The 20,330-nt window shown below is 39.0% G+C and overlaps 1 protein-coding gene across 5 annotated transcripts in view; it reads left to right on the top strand.

Annotated features, from left to right (window-relative positions):
• Positions 1–7,434: 7,434 nt before the first annotated feature.
• Positions 7,435–20,330, top strand: part of LOC134536223 (sodium/hydrogen exchanger 9B2-like) — a 30,895-nt gene continuing 17,999 nt past the window's right edge. Inside the window, exons 1-4 of one of the 5 annotated variants that reach the window (XM_063375893.1) lie at positions 7,435–7,695; positions 9,289–9,418; positions 13,500–13,565; positions 18,850–18,913. In XM_063375893.1, coding sequence (XP_063231963.1) covers positions 13,508–13,565; positions 18,850–18,913 — 122 coding nt within the window. In that variant the 5' untranslated portion in view covers positions 7,435–7,695; positions 9,289–9,418; positions 13,500–13,507. Of the gene's footprint in view, positions 7,696–9,288; positions 9,419–13,499; positions 13,566–15,039; positions 15,313–18,849; positions 18,914–20,330 lie in introns of those variants that run through there. The other 4 variants (XM_063375896.1, XM_063375895.1, XM_063375891.1 and 1 more) reach the window with 4 other exon arrangements.

Raw genomic sequence — 20,330 nt, 5'->3', positions numbered from 1 at the left:
CCCGAACAGAAAACACCACGGCGCGTCACGGCATCTGGTGATAACGACCCGAGGTAACACCCTGTGTCGGAGCGCGGCGCTAAGTAGAGTGGACAATTGCGCGTCCTTCGGTGACGTCATCCTCGTCTCTGCGTCTTAACACACTCCTCTCCTGCACAACGTTTTCGTACTGGCGCACTTTTGAGTTGCAATGCCTAGCGCAGGGGCGCAACAACTCAATTTCCAAAGGGGGACAATATACCTTTTTATAAAGAATCATCGATCCCCCCTATTGTAGCGGGGGGTCCAGGGGTCCTCCCCAGGGAAAATTTGTATTTCAAGGTGGAAAATGGTTCTATTTAAGTAGTTTTATTATCTAAAAATTGATTACACAGCACTTTCTTTGCCCCTGTTTTCCCCCACTTCAAGGTTTCAGAAGGGGGGGGGGCAAAATACCCTTGCCCCCCCTCCCTGTTGTTGCGCCCCTGGCCTAGCGTGTGTGACAATGGCACATCTCCGAAATCTTAATTAAACACCCCCAAACACAGGCTTCTGTTCTGTTATGTCTACAAAGGATACGTTTCCCCCGTTTCATCTTGCAAGATGGTTTTATTGGTAACATCTTTACAACACATAAAGGAATCCCAGACTTAGACCATGTTTTCGAAATGGTTGGTTATCTATTTTCCCATCAAACATGGGTTAGGGTTAAGCAGCAGAGATCTCTGTACCACTATCCATTAGCAAATACTCTTGAATATAATATTGTATGAGTCTGTGTTTAAATGTAGTTCATAATTATGTACTTCTTAGTCTTAAGTTCTCAAACGTAGTGTTCACTGGATGTATACACAAGGTAAATAACTTTTTTTTTTCAAACATGTCACGAAAGGATAAGATAGTCTTACAGTTGTGCGTCAAGGATAAGTTACAAAATATGAACGCATAAATTCAAACGTTAAAATAAAAAACCGCGATCATTTTGAAACGATAGCGTCCATCTTACGTGTACTTTGAATACAGGCACCTTATAATTATTCAGGAAAACATAATTCTGGTAGTCATAAAAAATACTTCTCTAAGTTTACGAGTTTGAAAAAAATAAAATGTTAGATTTGAATACAGTTTGATGCAAGGACTTTTCCTTCTCTGAAATTTGCAAGAACAGTGTTTCCTCTTGTTCGCTCAGCCGGGTTGTTCGTGCATAATTTGGTCACTCCAGTGATCGGGGTCTGAAGGGTCGGAAGAGCCTGAATGGTCTGAAGAGCCTGAATGTTTGAAGGGTCTGAAGAGCCTGAATGTTTGAAGGGTCTGAAGAGCCTGAAAGGTCTGAAGAGCCTGAATTTTTGAAGGGTCTGCAGAGCCTGAATGGTCTGAGAGTCGGAAGGGTTGAAGGGTCTGAAGAGCCTGAATGTTTGAAGGGTCTGCAGAGCCTGAATGGTCTGAAGAGCCTGAATGGTCTGAAGGTCTGAAGAGCCTGAATGGTCTGAAGGGCCCGAAGGGCTGGATCAGACGAGTGCTGTGTCTTGCCCCACAACACTGAGCACGTATCAATCCGAGGCAGCAGCCAGTCAAAGCGAGCAGCCTTCGCAGTCCACCCCGGCGGGCTGTTGCGACTCTCTTATCCTTTCGTCGGACACGACTGTACCGGGGCCATGCTGCCTGGACAGTCTGTGAATGTAGTAAGATAACCTCATGCACTTGTATCGGAGGCAAGACGCTTGGGACGACTGTACTTGTGTGTCGGAGCTAATTACTGTAGTTCATTCGAGCCTTGAGGTCTCACAGCACGTCGCATCTCCTGGGAAAAATGTTTGTTTTAACTGACAGAAACCGACAAAAGTTGTGCTTAGCGATAATTAAGCCTGAGTGATTTGCCAACATAATATGCATTTAAATAAAAAAAAATTGTTATCTGTAAAGTCGGTTTACGGACGATAGTTTAACGTGACGTCATAAAAAAACATTAATGAAATGATTGCATACTTTTATGAATAAAATTTAATCATTTTTATTGAATTATCACTATTTTGTATGGATACAAAGAAGGAGTGAAATGAAATCTTCAATTTAATTGATTAATTTACTTTTATTTGCACTAATTAATTCAAATATGTTTATTACTTTAACGAAGATATTATTTTAACTATAACTTTTATACATGTTTGCTATTTAACTTCAAGATCGTCGAGAATGTTTTACGCTTTTTCGTAATTACACATTTAATGACGAAGTTTGTTCGTCGTGAAATTAAACGTAGAATTTAATAAAAATGACCTTGCAGTTGATTAAAACATAAAACGATATAGGTTTAAAGAGGAAATATAATTTACATACTTTTTAACCCGGACCAAGACGTGCCTCACTTATACTTGCAGCGACTGGCGTGAGACACGAGTCAAAACAACAACCATTTTCATTGTGCTTGCACGTGACTTGCCCAGAGCATATTTCGTAATGACGATTTTAGGTTATCGGGACGTGAAAAATGGTTAGTACATTTCATGCACTGAAACAGTATTCTCGGAAAAGTCAGGGAAAATAAAGTTAGTCCCCCGCCTCTTGCCCCGAGCCGCCAGCAAACAATCTCATCCATGTCTTCCACGTTGACAATAACCGCGTACAGCTTTACACGATAATTGTGTACCTTCTTGACAATAACTGTGTGTTAGGTGTTAGTTAGCAGCGATGCTGTTCATGCCCGTGGCTTCTGTGAGCTCGGCCAGTGATTCTGCCTGATGCTCCCTGGAATTCACTGTCTGAGACGGTCACTCTGGAAAATAAAGTCGTGGTGGCTGCCACAAAATGTGTGGAAATTCTCCGTAACAAACGTGCTGTGGTGACGGTAAAATATATAGTGGTCAAAAAAAAACTTTTTTAAGCACAGATAAAAGTTTGGCATTGTTAAGGGGCCCGCCTCGTCAGGGGTGTGTGTGTGTTAGTGAGGCGGGGTGATAAGCGCGACGCTCGCTGGTGCTTCCAGCGCGGTATAGCCTCTAAGCACAAGTCTCTGAACTGGCGCGCATTCGTCTCGTCGTCACAGGATAACTGTGAAATTTGAGCGGTGACCGTAACATTATATGGCGGAGAAATGAAGATAAGTGTGTTATGCAAGCCCCTTAAGTGCTTTCAATAATCTCTACTGATTGTTTTATGCCTAAAAATTACTCTGAAAACACGCGTTTTAGGCATTTTAACGCTTCTAAAAATACAGTAAAAACATAATCCGTAATTAAAAGTACTTTTCGGTCCTCAGCGAACTCTTAAATGCTATTCGTAAATAGGCCTCACTCGGATATATTGAGTAGTTTTGAAATCGCGTTGTTTTTCCTGAAGCTCTGCACACCGTATGTGTGCCTAGGTATGCGGGCCCCTTAATGTCCAATGAATATTTTGTAATGACTTCAATTATGTTTCTCCCTAATGTCTGATATCCCGAGAGGCAGTTGTTACTGTTTTAAGGTCTAACCGAACATTTTATCTTGAAAGATTGAAGATTGCAGCCTTTTCGCACCATCATTTTCAATATTTATTGTATTTAATTTTTCAGCTCTTTCGAAATTCAGATATTTATATGGTTAACTGTATCAATTTTTTCTTTGTGGTCTTGTTCTAGAATTATTCAAACTAAAAAATGTAATATCAGTTAGGATGGCTCGCCAGTGCTTGGGTTGGAAACAATCTGAGCGGAGTCATATGTTAGCCTGAAATGGTCAATTTAAAATGAATTTAAATGGTTTTCAGTGAAGCCGACGAAAAGTAAACCGATTTAAAAATATACATTTTTACAAATAATTATTTCCCGCTTCTCTCAATTTTGAAATAAACAAAAAAGGGATTCTTTTAAAGAAATCGCTATTTATTTTCTTCTCAGTTCCCGTGACTTGTTAATTGACAATTCTTCAAACTGGCGTGAAACTCGCCTGGAGTTACTTTTTTAAATGCTAAATTCATTGAAATAAAATAAACCGACATTGTTTTATGCTAATCAATATATGATGGTGCGAAGAAATCTTTCTACACAGTTTCAAGTACTTGCTTTCAATGCCTGAGTCGAGTAAAAACATTTAATATAAATATTTCAGAGAATGTTTTGTATGGTGTTTGTAATTTTAGATAAGAGTACTTATTTATAACTTTTTTTAGTGTGGAGTGATAGTTATTCGTATTTTATCGAGATATGTTGTAATTATGTGTAACTGTTTGTGAGAAAATATGTTCTCTGGATGCAATCATTAAATATCATTGTAATTGTGTTTGCTTAACCTGGGCTCGAACCCAGATAGTTGACTTATCAGGCACGGTTGTGATTGCTAGTTGCACTATGAGTGCTAGATTATTGTACCTGTGGTTGTGTCTTTTTAACTTTTATGTAAACTAAGCCACAATGAGAACAGTATTATTACTTTGATGTATCCAGTGCTCCTGATTAAAATGCAACAAGTGTTAAAATTCTTGATTTTATTTTGAGCTACCACTATCCCTACACATTTAAGTTACTTATCCGCCTATAGAATGACTAAAAAACGAAACATTTTGCTACAGACATTGTGGTATTGCAGCTTATTCAGGGGTAAAAAATAACCATTCTTTTATTACCTCTCCAAGATGCTGGCAACCTTTTCTTGGTTTCTTCTTTTTAAATTCGAAAAAAAAGCATGTCTCTCCGTTTAGTTTGTCTGCAACTGAAGCGTGACAGAGCTTGCAAAGGGTGAAAGGTTTAATTGAAGTGAGCGAAGGGACTTTTCGTAATTTTGAGCACTTATCAAACAATACTGCTCCAGGCGGTAATTTTTGTACGTTGGACCATCCGTCATTTTCGCCCAAGGAATTCAGAGTAATTGTAGAACTGCTAGCATCGAAGTAGCGTTGTTCAATGAAGGTGGAAATGGATGATGATTGTGATGATTACGAGAGCAGGACACGCCCCCTCGCGGCAGTTAGCCAATGAACCAGGGGGAGCAACTGAACAGGCGGAATATGGCCAGTTATAAAACTGTGCGGTTGAGAAATGCCAACATAAAAAATTAAGTTTTAAATCTAAAAAAAAACATAGAAATATCTTAAACATAATGACTTAAATGAAAGATAATTTTAGATACACTATTAGCTCAGAATTAATGGAATGGCTTATTAACGGAGTGGCGTATTGAGTACAATGGCAAATTATAATACTTTGGGGAATTTTATTGTTAATGTTGAATCTTGGTAGCAATGAAATAAGCATGGCTGCCATGATGCAGGCATGTGCTCGGGTGTATGGTGAAGTTATGGTTTTTCAACGCCCATACTTTGCAGCCATGCAGTTTCATGCATAGTGTTTCGGTTGTTCCGTATTGGAAAATATATGATCCGACACATTTAATGGTGAATATTCCCAGTAACGAACCATAAAAAATAAATAAATAAAAAATCTAGGTAGCCAACATTTACTAATGTTCGCAGGCTTTCACGACCATCGTCTGAAGTAGCTTGGCTTCTGGGTTGTAGTAGGTAACTGCTCCCTGATGATGGCGAACTGCAATGTCGACCCGAAACGTCGGTGAAGTATTTGCCAAGGACACAAGCTACTTCAGCCAACGTTTACTTTGGAAAAGTTAGCGGCATTGAGGTAGTTGTTAGGTTGCCGATAAACACCGCACAGTCCGCTGATCTCCGAAGCAAATAAGAGCGCTACTCACAGTGCTGAGTAGCGACTCTCTCCTCGGTCCAGTAGCGATCTGCACGGCAGCATCTCTTGGGCGCCGTCGTGAGCCGCTACCCCCCCCCCCCCCCGCCCCCCGTGTTACTTCTTTGTGTGGAGGCGCTCCCCCGCGGAACGTTTGAAAAAATTACTCTTTCAAAAACCTGTCACTTAAAATTTCGACAATGGTTTTGCTAATTCATCCCAGGATATTTTGATATTATTTCCTGATAAATTATCCTCGGGTCATTTTTACAAAATGCCTGAGATCAAATTTTCCGGGACAATCACATCACTATACGTGGCAATAAAATATTTGAAAGTTGTTTTCTAATACGAATTCGTGAATTGAAATACGTTCAACACATTAAGTTACGAGATATTGAAAATTTAGATTTTCATCTTCCCATTAATTAATGACTTTTTTTTAACAGAACACAGGACAAACAAAATATAATAATTAAAATTGAAATCACCGGCTCGGGGCGAGGGGCCATGTGTAGAGACCTGAAAAATTCGCGGATTCAATGACCTCTAGGATAGCCTCCATTATCCTCTGCATTTCTCAAGCAAACACGCGTGTTCATTGGGTGCTAACTTGTGAGGCGTCTCCACTAGGTAGCTTGTGATTCGAGGCTTCTTTGGTCGATAGTCTCTCATTGGCCCAGAGAGCTCCAGTTAAACCGCGAGCCAACCAGCAGAATTGTTCACGTGTTTGAATTTTAGCCTATCACGAAATGAATCCGCGAATTTGTCCGGTCTCTAGCCATGTGTGTGCGAGATGTTGCGTGAGACACGCTACCAGCAGCGTCACTGCCGGTGACGTCATGCGCCCCGGTGACCTCGGGCTTATCTCGACGCGCGAGCGACCTCTGGGCGCCGGCGTGGCGTTCCTGTACCTCGCGCTTTTCGGGTTGTGTCTCAACATCTTTTCATTGGTTCAGGTCTCTTCGCTAGTGATAGCAATTGCTTTACGGAATTGTAACACATTACTTTGGACATATTTATCATACAATCAATATGTTTTCAAGATATTTATTCATTGTTGTCCAATCATTCCTCAAATGATTTAATCAATGGGTAATTTGGTTTTAATGCGATTTTTTTTGGACATACGCCACTGCAGTTTTTTTGCACTGTTTGACGTGTAAAAAATTTCCAGAATGCAATAAATAAGACAAAAAAATATATATAAACATAAACCCGCAGAGAAACAAGCAGCACATTCAAACTTTTGTCTGCTATTTAAAGATTGGATGTGTTCGTCTGTGATGTCAAAGATACCTCGCTCAGTCACGTCGCTGGTGGGGTCGTTACCACAACGCCGAACGTACAATAACGCCGAATGCCAAATTGACCGCAACGCTGACAGATAGAAAACTGCTGTGTAGCACAACGCCGAAATACAGTAACGCCGAAAAATGTTGCTGAGGGGAAGGGGGGGGGGGGGGGCACAGGAGCAAAATGAAAAAAAAAAAACTGAATGAATGTGTGTGTTTCTTAAATGTATCTTAACGCCGAAACATCACAACCTAACCTAACCTAGGCTAGCATAACCTAGTCTTACCTTACCTTACCTTACCTTACCTTACCTAACCTAACCTTTATGGCAGTCCTGCAATGACATTTTTTCGACGGAAATCTATTTCGGCGTTGTGGTACACAGCAGTTTTCTAGCTGTCGGCGTTGTAGTCAATTTGGCATTCGGCGTTATGGTTTTCGGCGTTGTGGTATTTCGGCGTTGTGGTACGTCCCCAGTGTTACGGCACAGTGTGTAGCAGACTGCGCGCCAAGAGGAGACACCGCGCTGGTGTCGCCCGAGGACAAGGCACGCACACGCGACACGGCGCGGCCTTGGGCCGTCAGTTGCCGTCAGCTGCCGCGCGACAGGCGACTGTCAGCCGCCTCCCGCCGGCCCGGCGAGCTGACTGAACACACGGAGGTCGCTGAGACCGCCGCGGGAAGAAGCCGCCTCAACACGACATTTTTTTTTTTTTCCCCGTTAAACTCCGACTGTTGATGACTCTGTGACGGTAAGTACCGTGATCTTTGAGTACGTAGACTATGTGTGTATCAGTTAGATACTTCAATGCTTGAAACAACAGGGAAAAAAAAATAGTTTATTTAACGCACGCATTTAATATTCAGTGGTTGCTTTCTTTTAACGTCACCAACTTTGACCGTGTCTCAATAGTCCCTCGGACACAGTGGCGGATCCAGAGGTTCACCTCGGAGGGGGCACTCTAGGATTTCAGAATAGCCAGAGGAAAAAATGTCTTAAAATTACTAAATTTGTATTTAATCTACTCACACTACTCATAACATTTAACCACCAGATTTTATGATTTTAAGTACAAGAAATTCATTAATTATATAAAAAAATATTTTATTGGTTTCAGAAACAATCATTTTTGTCGGCAATATTAATGGTTTTTCGCCGCCACTGCAGTCGGACCATGAGGAAACAAACACACGCCGCATGTGGTTCGTGATCACCAAATACTGCACGTTGTTTCGGCGGAGCGCGCGAGTGTTCGCAATCAGCCCGCAGGCACGCATGTTCAGGAACGCACGTCCAGTGGGTGGCGAGGCACAGCCAGTTGGTGGTCAGGCATGTCTGTTCAATAGCCAGGCACAACTAGTAGGTTAGCCAGGAATGTCCATTTGGTGGTCAGGCACATACAAGTCAGTAGCCGAGGGGTCTAATTCTAAGATGTTCGGCGAACATTTTAAGCCGCTCATGTACAATGTCACGCGTTATAGACCAGACGTTTTCGAACCACGAAGCCAATCATGACCTGACTACAGATTTTTCGATGCAATATCAACGGAAAGGACACACACTCGTCAAAAAGAACACTCAATACACACAAACTCGACAAAAGACACACGCTGAACACGCATTCGACAAAAAGGACATACATTCGTCGAAAAAGGACACACAATGTTCACACATAACTGAAAGACGCTTGGTTTCTACATTTTTTAATCAATAAATCGTTTATATAATTTAATGTTAAAACTTTTCACTGTCTGAACATAGTACATAATAAATGGAATGCTTTTTTTTTATTAACTGTCTACAAAGAATTTCTCCTGTTAACCTAATAAAATAATTGGTGTAAGAATTACATTATTTTTTTTAAGTTAGGATGCCTAAAACTATGATAAAACGGTCAATAGACAATAATTTATTGTCGTATGAATATTAACAAAAAGTAAAATTGAATTTTTATTCCAATTTAAGATGGTGTAATGCTAAGAAGCCGGTAGAATGAATGTGGCAATAGGGACCGGAAAAATTTGCGGGTTCAATGACCTCTAGGATGAACTTTATAGTTTTACGCACACTCGGTCAAATGTCACCCTCTCATTGGCTGCTGTCTTGTGAAGGTGTCCCAACGTAGGGCCTGTTATTCGATAAAGCTTCAGTTGAGGTTTTCTCACTGGCCCAGAGTCGTCCAGGTGAGTTGTAAGCCAATAGCAAAGGCAGCACTGAGGTATAACTACGTATTTGAATTTCAGGCTGTCGTGAAATGAATCCGCGAATTTTTCCTGTCTCTATGTGGCAACAGTGGGTGCTACTGCTAAGTGTGGGACGCGCTATAGTTCGGGGCTCGGGGCAGATTGTTGTGGCGACGAGGAACGTGAGTGTCGCCGCGCCGTCCAATCAGCTGTGTCGACGCGCGTGTACTCTGCCGGCGACTGGAGGAGACACATCACACAGCACCAGCGGACAGCAGCACGAGTAGCCCGGTATGTACCCTTGTAGTGCTTCAATTCGACACTACAGATAGCGCTACTGTAGCTACCTACCGTAGTTCTATTGTGTTGTGCATCCATAGAGAACGTTCATATGTATAATTAAATAATAATTTAAATATTTATGACAGAATTAAACGTATGAATTAAACAATAAATAGTGGCATATACATAAATTAATAACTGAAGAAATTGAAATTAGCAAGTATCATTATGTAATCCATAATGTAAAGAAAAAAACTGTCTACAAAATAAACAAAAAAATATTTCACCGCTCTGAAATTGTATAGAGCATACTGGCAATTCAAAAAGCTTGAATCGTTTATTATTAATACTCTACTATGCAAGACTGATTTGCTGATAGTTATCTAGTGTCTAAGTTCAAAATTTAAAAAATAAAAATAAAAAAATAAAAAACCGTTGACAATCAATTTCTTTCAATACATTCTATCGTCACGCACTTTCGATCACGTTACTTCAATTGTAGAGACATAGAAGATGGCAGTGTAGTCGGTGATTGTATGCGGGCAGTTGCGATCTAGATGTCAACTCGACGCAGCCCTGAACTCGACAGTCTCTACACCTTACTGTTGTCGCTCTTGTTTTGAAGACAAGTGTGTGGTTACGGGCTTAGCTTGTCTGCCTTGTCGCAAGATAACACCCTTCTGCTATCTTTTGTTCTTCCAACAAGTTATTCGTTCAGTTCCATTTTGTTCGTGTGGGCTCTCACTGAAAATCTAAATTAATACTCAATTTATCGTCCTTTCATCAAAAGTTATTTGAAGCGAAAATTTCCCGCAGTGTTAAGGTGGGGTCACCTCATGTTGATTAATTTTTATATTTTACCTTCATTAGATTATTTAAGGGCTATGTCTGTAAATATAAAACTATACCTCTCTTGACTCTGCTGTTCTGTCACGAATATTTTCAACAGATACTTCTTAAGTCATATATATATATATATATATATATATATATATATATAATGGGTAGAGACCCTGAAATTTCAAGGATTCGTCTGGCCTCGGGGTAGAATTCAAAGTCATATGTTTGCTCAACCCATGTTTGCTATTTCATTGGTTGATTTTTTTGCGAGAATATTGTTATTCTTGTTAATAATTGGCACTGCCTGATTCTCTCCTGGTTGGACATCGTTGGCTCACAGTCGTAGAAGGGCGTGTCCTAATAACTGCGGTCCAATCATTAACGCAGTGCGAGAGTGTGATGGTTTGCATTCTCACTTGCGACTAAACGAATGCAAGAAATTTCCGTATCTCTAATAATGTGTGTAAAAAAAGGCGAATAGAAGCAGAAGTGATGTGTTACTTCAGGACGCTACCCAAACTATTGTAACTCACGGGACTTCTATCATGGGCCTCTCTGGCGGGGGGGATGGGGAGGACATGTCCCCTCCAAAATTCCTTGTGGAGGGAACACAGGGACGGGATACAGGGACAAATTTATATGCTGGTTCGAATCATTGCAAGTTTCTATTCAGTTTGTGGTAAACTTTGAACACTGCATCAAAGAATAAATAAGTACCTATCTAACAGAAGCGACAAGGTATGGTTTTTATCTAACTTGTTTTCTCTTTGGAATTTCATGGTTTCGTGGCATGTTTACCGTACTCTCTAGCGGAGGGATCAGTACACATCAGCCCCCCCCCCCCCCCCTAAATTTACTTACCAGAGAGGCCCATGCGTTCTATCCCCAAAAAAACATGTAAGTTGTATTCGTCAATTATGAATAAATGCTTAAAATTAAGGAGCAGAGCATTAACTGACCACGAAATGTTGCGGAATAAAAAATAATCAAAGATTCCGTGCAGATTTTTTTAAAATTCGTACTCAGAACGCTTCGAGAAAAGTTCAGATAGGATTTATCTCACATGAATCGTTTCAACAATCGATCAGAGCCACAGCCAGTACTGTCACCCTTGACGACCTCATTTCTCCTCCCAATTGCAATCTGATTCAAGTTTTTGCGAAAAATTTGTCGTTTCACTGCTTAAAAACATGTTTCTTTTGTGATATAAGAATTACAAACAGCACACCACACAACAGTTTATACCAAATTTGTTGCTAGTACAATGCAGAATTGATCCTGGTTTTTTTTTTTTTTTTTTCCTTGTTGAACATTTCGCCACAATTAACTACAATAAACGCAGTCGTGTCTGATGAGTCGGGACCGACGGTGCAGATGAAGAATATGGCATTTGATTGGCTCACGAGACCGATGACGTCAGGTGCTGATGGTGCAATCGCGTGGCGTTGTTCAGTCTGACCAGAGCTGGAACCGCTGAGGTCAGGCGGGTCAAGCAGCACAATCTGCGTCTGACGTCATCAACAACATTCGCCAATGAGAAGCGTGATGAGTATTAACAAACTGTAAAAATCTCGCAAAAAAAATTATTATTTCCGAACAACGTTTTAATTGTACTTTCTTTTAATATAATTTCGTATTCGGCACCATTATTTTAAATTTGTTTTCCGTTAAGTTACTTTGAAATGAAAAACGAAGTACCCACAAAAATAAATGAAATAATAAATATGTGTAGGCATGAAAATAACAGGTTTGGTCCAAATTTATATTTTAACTCCTAGTAATTTTAAAAAAATTACCAAAATTCAAATTATTCTTATTTACAAAAATAAGGGGGGGGGGGGGGTGTTCTATGTACTCCGAGGCAGCTGCATCTACTATCAAATCATTCGATCTGCAGAGCGAAAGGTTAAATTATATAATGAAACATCTCCGATAAAAACGAAAAACGCTTGAAAAAATATTAAACTTCGGCTTGTACTTTTACAAAGTTTTATTTGTATCACCTATGCGAATTCAAGGTCATTTATTTTCCTAATAAACGTAATTAATTTAATATTTGTTTAAGTAAAAAAAGATGTTATAGTCCTACTTAGTATGAAATAATCTAACCACTGGACTGAGCTATGTATTTAATAATATTATAGCAATATGTTAAACAAATGAAATGCATTCATGTTAATTGCTTAAAGCACACTTTGTATAATCCAGTAATCTGAAATTTAAAAAGTAAAAAAAAAAATTCCCTGCCGAGTTTTGGACAACGTTCTTTTAACTTATTAACCACATACTATAACCACAGCTCTACAAATCCTGACAAGATATTGAATGGAGAAAATGTATTATAATTGTTGTGATACCAGTATAAATTATTATTTTTTTAACTTGATATTACTCTTTGCTACGACTATTTTAGTTTATTAAATATATTCCAGTGCAGTTTCACTATCATAAAGATTAATTTGACACACCATTGTATTGGGTATGCCCCCTATTTTTATGACAGTGACTATACATGGATTTATGTTCATACACGTTGATCCTCCATCTTGTTCCATGGTGCGCGCGCATCGTGAAAAATAACGCTCATCATTTTTCCATAATGCGCCTAAAGAAGTGTAACTTCAAAAATACCTATAGCAATCTAGCGTGCTGGTCTCGATGTAGTATTGTGTGAACCAAATGCATCAGACAAGTGAACGTGGCTCGCTGCTGCGGGCAGGGCCGGTGCAAGGTAAATTGGCGCCCTAGGCGAAAAACTTTAATGCCCTCCTCCCCCCCCCCCCCCCGGGCCGGACACTCCAAAAAAATTTTTCCTTGCCTCAAAATACATCACGTAAGCCTAAGATTTTGTCAACAATCAAATGTAAGTAGGCTTTTTTTTTTTTTTTACTTTCATACTTATTACAAATCATAAACAGGTCACCGTGGACTTTAAATAATTACTTATATCAATATAAACATTCCAAACTGTTACAAAAATCCATTTTCATCTAGTTTCAATAATCGTTAAAGATATTATATCAGCTGTTGTGTGTCGTGCTGCGCCACCCCCAGCTACTTGGCGCCCTGGGCGGTTGCCTAATTCGCCTATATGGACGCGCCGGCCCTGGCTGCGGGAAAGCTTCAGACAGCACGGTCGGACAGACAAGACAGCCGCGACTGCGCGAATGTGGCACGGCCTTCACACCACTTCGTCCACCAATAAGAGCGCGATGAGCCTCACGGAGTCGTGATGTTCGTGATGTTGCAGGCAACAAGATGGCGGAGCATGGGACCGCGCAGGCGCAGAGCGAGGGATGCGCAAACAGCTGCGCGGGTGAGTCAAATTTTTTTTCATCATATAAAGTTGTACACATAACTTAATCCTGTCATGCTATCAAATTTTATTATCAAACAGAAATAGTCCAAAGTTTTCAATTTAAATATTATTTAAGAAACTTATTTGCGGTTGGTAGGGTCATCGAGGCGATGACTCATATAGCATTACGAAAGATGCATTGCTCGGGAATGGGTTAATTGATGACCCTGAGGGGAAGGGGAAGAGGTGATAATGAACAAAGGAGAGAGTCAGACAACTGCAATTTTTTTTGGTGGTTTTCGTCACCAAGTTTGTTACAGTTGTAAACCTACTTTGTGTCCTAGATCAATGCTAATATCTGGATGCGGGATGGCTGGTACACGGGGACGCACCACAACACCGAAATACCACAACGCCAAAATACCACAACGCCAAAATACCACAATGCCAAAATAACACAACGCCGAAATGCCAAATTGACCTCAACGCTGAAATACACTAACGCCGAAAAATGTCATTGCAGGACTGCCACAAAGATTAGGTTAGGTTAGACTAGGTAAGGCTAGGCTAGGATAGGCTAGGCTAGGTTAGGTTATATTATGCTAAGTTAGGTTAGGTAAGGTTAGGTTTGATTGTGGTATTTCGGCGTTAAGATACATTTAAGGAACACACACAAATTCATTTAGTTGTTATTTCGGCGTTGTGGTACACAGTAGTTTTCTAGCTGTCGGCGTTGTGGTCAATTTTGACATTCGGCATTATGGTATTTCGGCATTGTGGTTACGACCCCTGCTACACCACATGATCCTAATCACGAATATTAAAACACATCCACTGAATGTCTAGCTCTTAGGGACGTGATGATTAAGACAGTAATTAACATGTCCGTGCCGAGAGTCCCTGAAACACATGTGCCGCGTGGGCGCCATACATAGACCGCCGCGAAGGTCCTCAGACAAATTAAATTAACGTAAAGTCAATGGTACACGTCTCTCCCTAGTGCGACCCTGTGCAGGCTAAAGTAGAAAGCATTATGGCCGAGTCAGAATTACTTGGAGCCTGGACCATGCCTTCGTGGTCAGGGGACGAGATATTTACATATTATATTAATTCCATTGTTAATCCAGCTTAGTAAAAAAAAACAAAAAAACACGCTAGTCCAGATATTTATTCACATGGACAACTATCGAACCTCCAGTGGCGATGTTGGTTCGTGGCGTCACACTACACTGCACCACGCTGCACTCGCCCTGGGAGGAATGGCAATGCAACATAAAAGTCATAATTCAGAAGTTAAAAAAACCTCATTGTAGAAAACGGCACATAAAAAAATAGTACTACAAGTACCGTTACAAGGATATGCCTAAAAAAAGTATCTTTTCTCAGAAGTAAATTATAACACTGCGATCTCTACAGTAAGCATGGAACTACACATAGAGTTAAAATGCAATCGATTTTAGTATCGATACTTCACGATGTTATTTTGTGAGCTGCTATCTAGCGAGATTTTCAGAACTACCAAAATTGTTATGTTAATATGTTTTAAATATTAGTGCAATAATTGTTATTATTTTAAGGTCGTTATTTTTTGCCTTGCTATTTTACCATTGCACTTAGGTTAAGTGTCAGGTGCTTGTCGTTTCATGTTATTGGATTGGTAATATGAATGAAGGTGAAACCACTGTATTTTTGGAAAAAAATATTGGCGATGTGAATGAAAAATTTGCTACAGATTTGGACCCTAAGTGCACACCAATTGTTAATGGTACGTAACATTTTATCGATGTAAATAATTAAACAGCTATAAATCATAGTCAATGCATACTGCTTTGCTACGAAAAAAAAACTTTTTAAAGAGGGTTAGGTTTGTTTTTAATGCGCACAAGTCTCAAGATCTCACTAACCCTACAACTTGAAACTGTAACGTTTTCTTCGCCGAGCTTTTATTTATAAGTAGTGTTTTTCACGTAAACTTGTAAAATTATTAATACTTTAATTAAAAATCGTCATTGGAGTTAACATTGCGATAGTTAAGTAAGTGAAGACGTTATGCGCGTGTTAAAAATAAAATATCAGTCTTGTTTACACATTACGTTAGCATCCTCTAAGGTTTTCGGAACATTTAAATAACATTTAAAGAAGGCGAAAATGGTAGCAGTTGAAAGCTGGGCGATGCTTGCAATGCGTTTTTGCATCTTGTATACCTATTCCCTACTGTTTTGTAGGAAACGGAATCTCCATTGCTTACGTATCAGCAGACCATGTCACAGAATTGTTTACCTCGTGGTTAATAAGTAGCTGCTGTCTGCATTTAATGCCTTAACTAGCCCCTGGTTCAAAGCAATGTGCGCTATGAAACGATATAATGCATTTTGAATGTGTAAACGAATTATTTGTTTTCGACTTCGACTCTGGACACGTGTAACGTCATGGACCAACGACTTATATAACGAGCTTTATCAATGATAGTTATTGGTGGTGAACATCAAACAGTTGATTATAGTTCGATTACCTTTGAAAACATGCAGAAGATCTCTTTTAAAAATAGGTTAAGCATTTTTTTTTTTTGCGAATGGTTGCGAATTCGTGTGAAGCATTGTTGTAATTGTTTTGTCACCGGCAAGATAATTTAAAGATACATGGTTGATTCTGAAAGATGGATAAAATTGTTGCGTCTGATAGCGGTCATTTGACAGAGATGTCGGTTTAGAGCCAGTCTGTCAAATGACATCGATAAAACAATTTCCAGTTAGCGCCTGTCGGCTATTGCCGTGCCGCCTAACGACGCAGAAACATAAAACGAAATGGATCACGGAAGACGAAAAGGCACGATTTTTACATTTCATTACCGCCTGCTGCTTCTTCAGTGCACATAAACGTTACAATTGGCAATCAATTAGATTAAATGCCACTGTTAAAAATATTAATTTAAATTTCTTTGAGATACGGAAACAACACGGCCGGGATTTTCATTTATAAAAATAAATATCCACTTAGTAATGCTTGGAACACTGGTTGTATACAAGTATTTCTGTAACTGAACAAATTTTAACGTAATGAAAACTTACACAAAAATGTCCTCCACCGCGGCCAAATACTTGGTCTTTATTGATCGCCCGAAAAAACGCAAAGGATAGATATGGGCAATTGGGCATTGCCCAGCAAAATTCGTACACTTCCGTGACCGTGTGCGTGCCATCGTAGATACCAGGTGTGATCAAAAAATACGGTGTATGAATTTTTATAGCAGGAACTGCTGACGCAACATCTGGGTTTCGTTTTGTTTGCGAAACGAAGACTAAAAAAATGGGTTAATGGCTTCCACCATCACGACAACGCGCCGTGCATACCTCGTTTCAGATGCGCGAGTTTTTGACTGAACAGAAGGTTTCTGTATGTACACTTCTAGAAATGCTTTCTATCATGGAATCAAGATTGGGCTACGTTTGCATCGCTATCGCTAGCCAAGAAGAACATTTTGAAGGAGATTAGTTTAAATTGTTCGTAATAAAATTATTCTCTGTAGTATATTTTTTTAATCGTACTTAACTTGTTATATATTCCGCGATTTACGTGATCCATGTCTGTGACTGCTGACATTAATAGCAGTTTTACTAATTAGGCTGTCGTAGCATATCGGTTGAACGGCCCAATATGAACTATGCTCTCAACAGAGCGACAGTAATTATGTATCAAGGTTTCCTCTGCTTGTACTTTCGTACTAGATCTGGTACTGTTTAGGCCCTTTCTACAATGACACGAAAACGGAGACGGATCACGTAAACGGAGTCGGTTCTCACGGAACAGAGTTTCTTTAAGGCCCGTTCCACAATGACACGGAAACGGAAACGAAGATGGATTTCACGGAACAGAGCTTCTGCAATAGCACGCAAACGGAGACGGACCCGTACGGACCTGCTCAGCAGTGCTGAAGTCTTCCGTTTACGTTACTCCGTTAGACCAATAGGAGCACGTTATTTATTCACTGAAGTTGTCAAGATACAGTTGCTCGTTCATGTTAATTAAGATATTAGTTTTGACTAATGTTGGTTTCCGTATTTCTCGACTTTTTTTTTTTATGCGTGAACAACAAAACAAGATTTGTTTTGAAATTTGAATTGTGCACGTGGGTTTCATCATGACGAATTTTGATGAACTTTTAATTTTCATGGTTAAAAGATATACCTGCTATATATGACAAGACGGAGAAGGACTACTTTACCACCGCCACAACCCAAAAAAAAATCGACTTACTACATTACCAAGTTAACAACCATACATTTCGATTTAACAGGTAGTTCACTTGATACTCGTAGTTTTCAGTTACGTCACGCTCGCTCTTTCTTATTGGCCAAGATTTCTTACGGGTCCGTGTATTGTAGAACGAGGTAAATACGGACGGAACGGAACAATACTCCGTTTTCGTCTCCGTTTCCGTGTCATTGTGGAATAGGCCTAACAGCACGGAGACGGACCCGTACGTTCTGCATTGCTGAGCTCTTACGTTTACGTCGCTCCGTGCGACCAATAGAAGCCGAGTACTCGGCTGCGGTGGTAGCCATGTTTGTTTAAGCTCTAAATACGTTAATAATTGTTTCAAGTACAAGGATGTCTAGTGTTCTGTTTATACTTTTTCGGTTAATTTTATTATATATGTAAATTCTGCACGTGTTATGATCTCGGTGCAAATTATTATTTAGTAATCTTAAAATTCAATTTCATTGTTTGTCATTTGTTTGTTTCCTCCATTGTTGAAGCAGAAGACGCGATAGTAAAATGTTCCGGAACCGGACGATCCGGCTTCGTTTGCGTGATTTTGTTTTGTTACTGGCCACTAGTCATTAAAATTAACAGTGGACTAATAACAGAAGAAGCACAATGGTAAAGTTATTTGAATTTTAGCAAACACGAAATGAATCCGCGAATTTTTCCGGTCTCTAATTATTGTGTATCCAGCTGTACTTGAACACAAAACATTGAAATAAAGAAAGGAATGGAATGTTTTTGTGATGCAAAGCTGTATAATAACTATTACATATTTTATTTTGAAACTAATATATACAAAACTTTGATTTTCCCGGGAACAATTGTTCCGTGTAACGCATCAAATTTTTAAAAATGTAAATTATCAAAATAAAGTAAGCAGTTGAATGTGTTTTTGATACCGAAACTGTAGCATAACAAAAATATTTTTTTATTTTGAAAATACGAATTATAAAACTGGATACGCAATAAGGAACAATCTTCCAAAATATTTTTGAATCGTGGAGATTCTGCTTAAAGTGTTCCATTTGTATTCCAGCAGACACTAACGGAGCTGTGCTACCAGCAGTTCTGCAAGATGCTGGCAAGAAGAAATGTTCCAGGCGAGTATGATGTCATGACGTATTTTTCCAAATCAGCGCTGAAACCAGAACTGTCAACGCTTTTAAATATATAAAATAAAGGATTTTACAAGTCGCAGGGGGTTAACACGACGGTTATCTCCTAGGTTACTTTGGGCTTTAAAAAGATTGAGTAACTAACTCAGAGCAGGTTTAATTCATTCTATGGAGCGAAGTGTCAGAACGCAGTTAAAGGATGCGGGTTCGAATCCTGGCGCGGTCATTCTGATTTTGTTCTTCCGTGGTGGCCTGAAATCATTTCAGGCAAATTCTGAATTGTTCCTGTACGACAAGATTTCTATGTATTTATTTGATTTGTTCATCAACATAATGGTTGTCAAGAAAATTTTTATAAATCAGTATTTGATTTTGGTTATCTTTAAATTAATATTCGGCTATCAAGAAGATAATTATCTTGTTTTGAGTTTACAATTGAATTCAACTGAAGTATGTAACTTTGATTTTTTTTAATAACTCGTAAAGGGCACCAATGAAGTTTTGTTAACTACATAGTAAATTTTAATGATAATCCTAAATAAACAATACCATAAAACAGGGTGAATAGAAACAGCGGGATGAATAGAAACATTTTGCTCAAAAAATTGTTATGAATAAAATTTTTCTATTTTGCAAGTTATTTGTAAAAAATTATTAAGAGTGATTTTTATTGATAAGTAATCTTCAATAAAGTGTTTACTTATATTGTGTAAACTTCAGTAGGTACCATAAAATGTTCGGAAATTACGGAGCTCAACAAAACATGCACTGTAGCTCATGAGGGCTGTGACTCAATTAAACCTTCCAAACAACTGAACTTGGATAGCTCATTACCCAGCCCCAGACTGTTTAGCCAATCAGAAGTTGTACTATAAAATTACATGAATTTTACAAATGTCTTAAAAGCTAATACATACCTACTTAAGTCATTTTTCTGAGCAGAAAATCCATGCTTTACAATATTATGCATAAAAAAATACATGTCTATGAGAAATATTAGACCTGTAGCTTATTTAATCAATTTACAATACCGTACTAAAAAGTAAAATTTTGATAGTTACTACTTGTTGCTAAGAGAAATACGAAAATCAAGAATCCAAAAGATAACAAGTTAAATTGCAACATAAAAAATTAAACTTAAACAAATTCATTGAGATAAAAACCTGAAAATACAAGGAAGAAATGTTGAATAAATGTTGAAACTTAAATGATTATTGATTCTCCTACAGTCACATGACTTAAAGAAGAATATTTCTCACATTCCTAACATTTTCCTTAAACTGTGTTACTGAGTTAGCTATCTCCTGTGTCATTGCTGTTGAGACATTAAGCATAAGCTAAAATAAAGTAACATGTGTGAAATGAAAACATAGCAATGTAGCGGCAATGTTCCATACAAATT

Source organism: Bacillus rossius, chromosome 10 (assembly GCF_032445375.1).
Source record: "Bacillus rossius redtenbacheri isolate Brsri chromosome 10, Brsri_v3, whole genome shotgun sequence".
Taxonomy (NCBI): domain Eukaryota; kingdom Metazoa; phylum Arthropoda; class Insecta; order Phasmatodea; family Bacillidae; genus Bacillus; species Bacillus rossius.
Note: the sequence above shows the minus strand (reverse complement) of the source record. Positions and strands in the feature narration are given on the sequence as shown.